This window comes from Acanthisitta chloris, unplaced genomic scaffold (genome assembly GCF_000695815.1).
Source record: "Acanthisitta chloris isolate BGI_N310 unplaced genomic scaffold, ASM69581v1 scaffold26351, whole genome shotgun sequence".
Classification (NCBI taxonomy): Eukaryota; Metazoa; Chordata; class Aves; order Passeriformes; family Acanthisittidae; genus Acanthisitta; species Acanthisitta chloris.
Window position 1 is genome coordinate 10770 of NW_008655810.1, and position 10249 is coordinate 21018.

At 40.8% G+C, this 10249-nt stretch overlaps 1 protein-coding gene across 1 annotated transcript in view; it reads left to right on the forward strand.

Annotated features, from left to right (window-relative positions):
* Window positions 1–9195, forward strand: part of USP14 (ubiquitin specific peptidase 14 (tRNA-guanine transglycosylase)) — an 18402-nt gene extending 9207 nt beyond the window's left edge. The window contains exons 7-16 of the mRNA XM_009084079.1: window positions 395–525; window positions 912–992; window positions 1753–1832; window positions 3522–3636; window positions 4901–4966; window positions 5288–5380; window positions 6259–6387; window positions 7437–7497; window positions 8154–8261; window positions 8386–9195. Coding sequence (XP_009082327.1) covers window positions 395–525; window positions 912–992; window positions 1753–1832; window positions 3522–3636; window positions 4901–4966; window positions 5288–5380; window positions 6259–6387; window positions 7437–7497; window positions 8154–8261; window positions 8386–8537 — 1016 coding nt within the window. The 3' untranslated portion in view covers window positions 8538–9195. The remainder of the gene's footprint in view (window positions 1–394; window positions 526–911; window positions 993–1752; window positions 1833–3521; window positions 3637–4900; window positions 4967–5287; window positions 5381–6258; window positions 6388–7436; window positions 7498–8153; window positions 8262–8385) is intronic.
* The last annotated feature ends 1054 nt before the right edge of the window (window positions 9196–10249 follow it).

A 10249-nucleotide genomic window follows, 5' to 3' on the forward strand; every position in this document is an offset into this window, starting at 1 on the left:
AAGTTGCTCTAGAGGATAAACTGTGAATGCCTTTTGGTTTCTCTAGGTGTAGTCCTCTTGTGAAAACGTTCTTCAGATGTGCTTCAAATGAAGTCTTAACTGCTCAAAAATGTTACTTATTTTCTTTTCCTGTTAGCATCCAGGAAAGACAAAGCACCATGTGCCAAACTCTCAGAATCGTCGCCTTTATGCTTGCAAAGTCATGTTTACAAATGAGATCTTAGGTGCACCTGTTATGCCACCTGGAAAATTTGATCCTGCTGTGGAAAGCTCAAATGGGACACTCTCGAATGATTAGTCCTTAAATGTTGCTGCTGTTTTGCTATTCTTTTTATGCTTCCTGCCATGTTTGAATTGTTTTTCCATTTCTCAAAGCATTCACTTTTTCTTCAAGCTCTTAGAGACTTGTTTGATTCCATGGATAAAACTTCCTCCAGTATCCCACCTATCATTCTCCTGCAGTTTTTACATATGGCCTTCCCACAGTTTGCAGAGAAAGGCGATCAAGGACAGTACCTTCAACAGGTAAAGACCAATTAGTAGCTTATTGTTTAAAATTCTATAGTATGTTTGAAGTTTGGTACAGGAACATTTTAAAACTTGCCTTCTCTTAGTGAAAATAATTTATCTCAGCAAAGTGTTGTGGTTGTTTATATTGTACAGACAAGCTGAATGTCATACAAAGTGCCATCTCTGAGAATGCATGGTGGAGTAGGGAGAAATTCTTAGTTAGGCAGTCCTTTTATATATAAAACTGTGTATACTATTATAACTATTATATACTATGTATATGTAACTATGTATATTATAACTATTGTATATAATTATTTATATACTACAGAAGTTGATGGGTTTAATACTACTAAATCATAATGCTACTGGTGAGATTTAATGTGGTGTTCCCTTCTTAGGATGCCAATGAGTGCTGGGTGCAGATGATGAGGGTACTACAGCAGAAGCTGGAAGGCTTAGAAGGTGATACAGTTATGGAGGTAATTGTAGTCTTACTCTAACCAGAATTAAGATGTATATTTTTTGCTAAGGATTGTGTGTGAGTTCTTTAACCTGCGCCTGTAGTCCAGTAAGTGAAATTGCTTTCTGGTGTGTCTGATCAGCATAATGCTGCCTATGTCATGTCAGCTGTGCTGTGGGGTGTCCCATAGGAATACCTTCCCTGAGGGCTTTGTGAGGCATGTGCTGAACCAGGCTGGTGGTGATACATACTCGCATATGTGGCAGTTGGCCCTGAGAACCTGTGAATTCAGCATGTATGAACTTTTTTTTTCCTGAAAAAAAGTGTGCCACATTGAACTTGTACCATTTCAAACAGACAATTAACCGAATCGACCTGATAAGAAATTACTTAAAGTTTTTCCTGAAACATTACCAGACCAGCTGTCTCTGTAACCTGTTTTCTGGGGAGTCTTGACAGTGGCAGAAATCTGATAGACTGCTCTGAAATATAAGACAGATTTAAGTCTTAAGGCGGGGCAGGGAGGTGTGACTTTGTGATTGAAATCTTGCTTGCTAATGTGCTTTGAGGTGGTTTTAACTGTGTGCTGTATGTGCATTTGTTTTGAAACTTTAATGCTGTCTAAGATTGACTAGGAGAAAATGCACCTATAGAAAGGTGAAGGGATAGGCTTTAAGAATTTAAATTTGGTTTATTTTGTCTGTAGAGAAGACTGAGCTATTATAAATATATAGAGAGACATATTATTTGAAGTTACATCACAAGAATTTGTTTTACAGACAGACTCTGGAGCTACAGCAGCATCATCTAAAAAGAAGAGTTTAATTGATCAGTTCTTCAGCATTGAATTTGAAACAGCGTATCCTAAAGACTAAGGCAAGACAGAGAGCGATAATAATTTTGCTCCCTGAGTGCAGGGAGGATGAAAAGCATTGTTCAGAGTAGTACAGAAGTGTGTGTTGGGGAAAAGGCAAGACGCGATAATAATTTTGCTCCCTGAGTGCAGGGAGGATGAAAAGCATTGTTCAGAGTAGTACAGAAGTGTGTGTTGGGGAAGAGAGGGAATGGTGTAGTACAGGAGTACACAGAAATTAAAGTTAAGATTGGATATACTTTGAGAGAGGGAATGATGTGGGGAGGAAGAATGGCAATGAGGAGGATGAAAAGCATTGTTCAGAGTAGTACAGAAGTGTGTGTTGGGGAAGAGAGGGAATGGTGTAGTACAGGAGTACACAGAAATTAAAGTTAAGATTGGATATACTTTGAGAGAGGGAATGATGTGGGGAGGAAGAATGGCAATGAAGATTTACAGGAAAAAAACCCTTGTTGAATTTAAATAGCAGATATCTTTCCCAAAGAGGATTGGCACTTACCAGCTTCGAGGATGCTGACATGTTTTATCCAAGTAAAAGTAATTATTGTCCAAAACGGCCTTTTTGGCTTGTAAGTGTGTGTTGGCAATGTACCTGGCATAGTAAACATGCACAAAAGGTAGTGTGACTGATTTCTTAACTCAATTAGATGTCCACTGTTAGATGAGTAAGAAGTGAATGTGGCTGCCAACTTTCTAGTGGCTTCTTTATAGCAAGAATAAAAGACATATGACCACATGGGGCACACATCTCAGGGCAAGTATTGCTCTTTTCCCACTTCTCCACCCCAAAGTCCTGATTGTCATGAGACTGAGTACCCCTTTTAGAAAGAGTTTTATTGTGCATTTTGCTTGTCTGAAGTAAGGATACATCCCCTTAGGTGAGGTACCTCATAGCTTGGTAGTAATGAAGATTATGGCCTTTTTTAAGGTAAGAGCCATGCATCTCTCTCCCTGTATTGTGATGTTTGTGGTCCTTGAAGTAGTTGGGAGGCACAGAATGTGTAGTGAAGAGGAATGATGCATAGGCCAACAGCAGGAAGAAGAGGCTTGTTAGAAAAGTCACATTGCAAACCTTCCAAGTGTGATTATGTCAGTGTTTGTAGAACAGGTGCTTTCAGAGCAGTCAGAAAAATACCTTGTTGGAAGGAGAGAAAATAGTACAATATGTAGAAAATGAAGGAATGGGCTTGATGTCAGTGAAGAGGACAGGTACAAGGGAAGGAAAGGAGGCTGTGCACGTTGAATGAAATAGGAAGCCTGGCCAGCAGCAGGAAGAGAAGGACTTTATTAACTGTAAACAGCAATAGAGCATAATGTTGCAGGAAGGCTTCCTGACTTGTGTTGGCAGCCAGTTAGTATGTTCTGTGTCCTGGGGGCTGGGTTATGGTGGGGGAGAAGAAAGAAGCAAGCAGGGCTTGTAGCTTCAGTGGTAATCAAAGACCTGTTTTACTCTGTTTGATATGCTGTCTGCCTCAGCTCTCCCTTGTCACTGGACACAAAGGAACAGATTGGTTAGAAGGAAAAGCTGTTTCAAATCTTCCCTTTTGTACTATGAGAAGTAAGAGTCCTATCGATGCACAGGCACAGAATTACCTTATATTACTGTGCTGTTCAGCATGTTGTTTTCACTAGTTCAGCTCTTGGTGCATGATGGTTTTCCTTAATTTTGTGAAGCATGAAATGTACAGAAGCTGAAGAAGAGGAAGTAACTAAAGGAAAAGAGAATCTGCTTCAGCTTAGCTGCTTTATCAATCAAGAAGTGAAATATCTGTTTACAGGACTAAAGTTGGTAAGCCATTGCAACTTTTATTGAATTGAAATTCTAAATGACCTGTGTTTTTAACCTGTGACTTGGAATTGAATCTGCTGTTCAAGCCATTACAAAGTTTCAAGCATTTTTTTGGTGTTGGGTGGGAAGCTGGCCTTGAAAATGAACTGCATGTTATGTCAAGCAGACTCCCAACAGAGAGTTTTCTTGGTCTTCCCCATGCAGGTAACCAAGTGTAAGACAGTCTGCTACTTGTTTGTGCTGTCTGAGCAGTGCCATGATTTCTTGTCAAAAAGCCAAATGTCCAAAAGATCCAGAAGCCTCTTTTCAAGCAGGGTGGCATTTTGGTTGCTTAAATTGAAAAAACCTGATGGAACAACTGAACATAGATTTGATTTTGCAGATTTTTGAAGGTGGTGTTATTTTTCCATGAGAAAACATCGTCTTTAAACTTTATTTAAGTAGAACTTCTTAAATCAGTCTGTTCTTTATATATATGTATTTCTAAATTTTATGGGCTTTTTGGAGAACCTGAAGGAGCAAGGAGAGGAGCTGCTACAAAACCTTTGTAGTAGCTGCTCTTGCAGAGTATAAGAGCAGGGATGGCAGCAGTGAAGTGGTTTGTACAGGACTGAACCAAGTTCATGTTCTCAGATAATCTTTGTATTTGCTTTTCCTGTTTGTTTGTTGGTTTTTTTAATTGACAGAATTTAGTGGGAAAAGTAAGATAAAAAGTTAATAGTCACAAATCAAAAAAGATTATGAAAAAAAGAACTTCACTTTCAGGCCGCAAAGAGATCTAGAATTCTTATGCTGGATTGCCTGTTAGCAAGAGAGTCTCAGCACTAAGAACCAGGCTAGTCTTTCCCTGAATTTTTTAAGGAGACACCAGCTGTGTCCTTGTGTGCAGCTCCATCTGCTTGAGACTGAGAGCTGAGAAATGGGCAAGTATTCTCGTCACAAAAGACTTCAGATTTTCTTTAGCTGTGTTCCAAGCATGATGTGACACTTTTGTAACCAAATCCAGATACAGCTCATAACCAAATCCAGTTGTGAGTTCTCCTCCTGTAGAATGATATTTTCTGCGGAGGCAAACTTAGTGTTGTCAGGGCTCAGGAATGAGCCTGGAGCTGAAGCAATGAATGGGCATGGACTTTCTGCCAAGGAATTTCAAAATCCTGGGACTGGCAGAACAAGATTTAGTTTATGGTTTGTTTACCCCTGTTGTGCTTTTCTTTAAGTTGTGTTTTATGGTGAACATGTGTTACTTTTTGTCTTTCAACAGCGTCTTCAAGAGGAGATCACCAAACTCTCTCCAACACTGCAGAGAAATGCACTCTATATCAAATCTGTGAGTGGTACTTCGGTTGTGCTCTGATTCTTGTCAATTTTCTGTCCCAAAACACTTAAGTTACTGCTGCAGCAGCATGTGACTTGTGTTTATAAAGCATCTGAGTATCCACTACCAAGAAATGTAAGACCAGTTGAAAGTTATTTCTTCGACTACACTACTGTTGAGAGCTCCAAGATACGAGACCTTGTTATATTCCTGTGGGTTTGTATACAAATACGTTCCCAGAATAGCCTGTAATTTAGGATGAGCAGTGTTTAAGGCATACAAGATCTGTGAATATGTAAAATAATAGCTTTCTCTAATTTGTTTTTTTCATAGTCCAAAATTAGTCGCTTGCCAGCGTACCTGACTATTCAGATGGTTAGGTTTTTTTACAAAGAGAAGGAATCTGTGAATGCCAAAGTTCTTAAGGTAAGTCTTCAGTTAATTTCTATTATAGGTAGACAAGTAATACTTGAAGACTCTTTACTGAATTGTTTGTTTTTAAATTGCATTTAAAAATGTTAACAGTGCAGTTTCTTTGCTTAAGTACAAAGTAGCTTTCCTTCCAGGTGCGTGGTGTGTGGCAAACTACACTACCAGAGTAGGCCGAGGGAGGAGGTGAAGGACAGAAGTGAATTTGCTCCAATACTGTTAGGATGTTTTTTGGTCTCTTTTTACCAGTGGTTCTGAGGAGAATGTTTAATTAAGGAGAGGGACGTGCTTTCAGACACTGAGCAGTGTTCTAAAGTTGGTGAGAAATGTTTATGGTGTCAAACACTTCCTGTACTAGTTATTTTAATTGGCTTTCTCATGGAAGAATGCCAAGAACCAGCTGAAAACAGTACAGTGTTCCAGTTTTGCTCTCTGTTGGCCTTGGCTGCAATAGACCTCACGGACTGCCCAGGGAGCATCATGATAGGTGTTCCTTCCATACGAGAGGGAGAAAGGGAATAAAGGTTGGAAGTCCATGTTGATTATTTTAGAAGATGGGTTGGATAGCACAAATTGACATTTCTGCAGCCTTTTTTTGATTAGGCCTGTAGTGTAAGTCTGACAGCTAGCAATATAGAATCTGATTTGCTAATTATTAGTGTATACTGACTATAGTAATTTATGGTGGTTTGTGTCACTGCATTAGACATTCTTCTGCCCTTTCGGTGTAAGTGCTGTCAGCAATACTCCAGTAGATCAGGTTTTCGTAAATGCAGTGAGGGTTGCATTTAATTTGACTTTTTCTTCCCCTGGGAGAATCCTTTCATGTGGAGTACCAAATTAGGCAAGTAATCTTCATGCTTTTTACTCCCTAGGATGTTAAATTTCCTCTTATGCTGGATGTGTATGAGCTGTGTACACCAGACCTTCAGGAAAAAATGGTTTCTTATCGATCAAAATTCAAAGATCTAGAAGACAAAAAAGTAAATCAACAGCCAAAGAATGTAAGTCTCCTGACATTTTAATTAGCTGAGTCACACATCTGAAACTGGGGTACTGATAAGGACTAGGGAAGACTTGACATCCTTAAATGCATTATTTTCTTACATAGCAACTCCTTGGTATTGAGCTTTAGATATTTTTGTCATGCATTTTCATGAAAATAGTGTGTCTGCTTTGGTGTGATTGCCTGATGGGGAAGTGTTACATGCCATGCACAGGCAGCATGTAAGTGTGATGCTTCTGCTTACCAGTGCTGTGCTGAAAGGTTTTCTGTGAATTACACAAGATCATTCTCTTCAAACATTACTGCCTGCTGGCTGGTCACTTCTTCAGTGGAGTGTAGGCAGCTGTTCCCTGCTCACCAGCTGGAAAGGGTTGTACAGGGCAGTGCTACATGTCTGACTGGTAACATTTAGACTAGTGAACTTGAAATCAGAACTCAAAAATTGGGTGAATGGTTTCACCTCCTGTCCTGTCTACATAGTGTAAAACTGACTTCCTTTTCTTTAACGAAGAAAAAAGTAAATGAGCTGAAACTGTGGTGGTTTAGCCATTTTTTAAAGGTTTGCTAGTCTTTTCCTGGCCTAACTCCTGGCAAATTCATTTAAACATTTGGATAAGGCACTTGCCTTGTTGTATGCTCCCTCTTACACAGATGGGAGCAAAGGAAAGATACTATTTTTAAACAGAATGTATTGGCACTTAGTTTGTCTCTGGTGGTTTCTTATTGCCACTTCTGCTGCTAGCAAGCCCTTAACAAGGAATAAATTCTTCAATTACAGAACTGCTTTGTAAGCGAACCCATAAATCTAGTGGATCAACAGTCCAGGCAACATGTGCTAAAATGATTATATATTTGCTTTAAAACTAATCTTGTTTAGATTAGGCTTTTTTATGTCCACCTAAAAATATGGTAAGGGAACTTGTTTCAAGTTGAGCAAAAAATGTTCAGACTTAAAAACATCTTTAAATGAGCATTGGGATTTGATATGATTGTGCTAAAGCTTTTATTAAATGATTCCACATTAATTCAGCATATTCTGTTTTTTAGTCTAGTAAAAGTGATGGTGCACAGAAAGAAGTTAAATATGAACCATTTTCTTTTCCTGATGGTGAGTACAGGGATGTAAATCTGCTGTTAAAGTAACTTTCCATTTACTTGTGTTTAAGTGTAGCTGATGGTGGGAGTATTTTGAGAACTCAGGCTTCTTGATGCTTTTGAAAATTAATCTTCAGAAACTGACAGAAATTTAAGGAAGGGAAAGATTGGGTGAGCCACAGTGTAGAGATACTGAAAGGCATAATTGCCATCCCTCTGACAAGCTGGTGATAATAGAAGGCACTCACATCAAAAGATATTTGCATGTAATGTGCAGTTGTTTTCTGTGCTGCCTTGTCAGTGGGTGGTAGAAGGCTGAAATCAAAACAAAAACATAAACTGGACATCTAGAGCTGCTGTGGTGGTGCTGGTGTAGCCTCAGTTTTGTGGGGGGTTTGGAGCTCGAAGCCCCAAAGCATTTCACCAGTGATACTTACGGATACGTATCTATACCATGAGAATGCACAACATCCTCAGTTTCCTGCGAGACTCCTCTGGCCGAGAGCTGCTGCTTTTGGTTCACAATGGTTCTGTGCTGTGCTGTAAATGGGGTTTTACACAACTACAGTGCTGCAGTGTGGGTAATGCCTCTCTGGTCTGTGTGCTGCTAAAAATGCCACAGGTATGCAAGTAGGACTCATGAAACTTTCCTTTTCCCTCTTCCCTCAGATATTGGTTCTAACAATTGCGGCTATTACGACCTGCAGGCAGTGCTAACACATCAAGGCAGATCAAGTTCCTCCGGGCATTATGTGTCTTGGGTTAAAAGGAAACAAGGTAAAAACCATAAACAGAAGTGACAACCCTGTTAGCCACCCTTGGCAGCTCATTTAAGGGGCTGTTAAACACACTGAGATTTTATGTACCTGAATTACAAATAATCCTCTTGCTTTTCTTGCAGACGAATGGATTAAATTTGATGATGACAAAGTCAGCATTGTTACACCTGAAGACATTTTAAGGTTATCTGGGGGTGGAGACTGGCATATAGCTTATGTTTTACTGTACGGGCCGCGCAGAATTGAAGTAATCGAAGACGAAGCTGAACAGTAGTCTTCTGTTTTAGTCATTCTGCCTAGGTGTGAAATAAATGTTGATTACTGATCACTTCTTTAACCCCAGAGCTTTAGCAAGTGGATAAATAATTCGTTCAGACCTTTTCATGTGAAGAGGGATTGTTTAAAAACTGATCCGTGTACCAGTTAGTCACTGTTGGACTGACTGGACTGCCCACCGTGGTGGTGACAATTCTTAAGATAGCTTTAATGTCTTGCAGAAGATAATTTTTTTTAAATGAGCCTCTCCCCCTCCTTCTCTAATGTCATCAAGTATTTATTACACACCTACTCTCACATTTGTAACTCTTGCATGGTTTATACCACAGTTCAGTAGCTGTCCATCCTTTGCCTTACCTGGCAGTTTTGTTAGGAAGGTAGAAGAGAAACTGTTGCCTTGTTGTGTAACTCAGTGCTGCTGCCCGTAGCCGACAGCTGTGGCTACAGTATTTGTCCAGCCTGACCTGCTGATTCAGTCTGTTCTGTTGCTGGCATCTCATGATTTCAAAATAAATTGTGATCAACAACGTGTGTCCATTAAAAACAATTCCTGTCCTGGTAGCGTAGTCAGTATGCGTTTGTTTTCACTTCATGGGCCACCACTGGTGAATGTCTGAAAGCAGTCATGGAATAAAGCCACTTTTTTTCAAGCCGTAGGGATGTATCCACTGTCCTGTTACTCTTTAGTCAGTCAGCAAAGAGGTGCCTGCAGCACTGGGCTTTGCTTGCTTACAGGAACTTCCATACCAGCTCACTGGGTGCATGTGCAACTGCAGTGACTGAAGCATTTCAGTCTTGGCTGCAGCTGGAAAAATACTGTCAAGGCCATCACCACACTCACCTCCCTGTAGAGGGTCCAGTGGCTGATGTGTCCCAGTCCTTGCTGGGAGAGTCAGTCCATATTCCTGTGAACTGCCTTCGCTTCTTTGTTGTGGGGAGTTTGCCTGTGCCCCACTTGCTTGGGAAGGACCCCTCCTCTTTTACCCTCCCCTGGGGCCACTGGCATCAGGTGAGGCTTTCCCAGGTGGATTTTCTGCCTTAAAGCTCGTGTTGCTGGTTACTGCACTGCCACCTTTCCCTGGGGAGCACACCAAAGGCCTTGGGGGGTGTTTTACCTCAGGTGCATGATGCATAAAGGGAAGCTCTGCCCAGTAAGGAAGCCCCAGTGCTGTACATTCCCAGCATTGAGGTGTCAGGCAGGCCCCATGCCATCCCTGCTGCATGCCTCCACTCACAAAATGCTCAAGTGGAACTGTTACATTTCATACCTTCTACCAACCTGTACCTGCAGCAGGAGCTAAGACTTGGGCTGTTAGATCCTGTCAGCCCATTCCAACCTTCACTGATGCACCCAATCAACTGCCTAACACAGTCAGAGCCAAAGGGGGAGGGGGGAGAGAAGGCTCAAAGCCCTCATCAATGGCTCTGCAGGCAGGAACTTGCCTCTGAGGTGGTAGCTAACCACCCTGGAAATTCACGGGTCTGAATCAACAGCTGAAAATACTCTGCAGAGAGGAGTTCAGTAGCAGTTTTTCCAAGCACTCATCAATTAGATGTCACTGAATGACAGAAACACTACAAAAAATAGCCACAAAACAAGTTGCTGCCACTTAACACCACAAAAATCTCCGTTTTGAGGGAAAACAGGTTGTACCCACTAACAGACAGCCCTGTCCTTAAAATGAAACTCTCACTTCACAGTAACCTGGG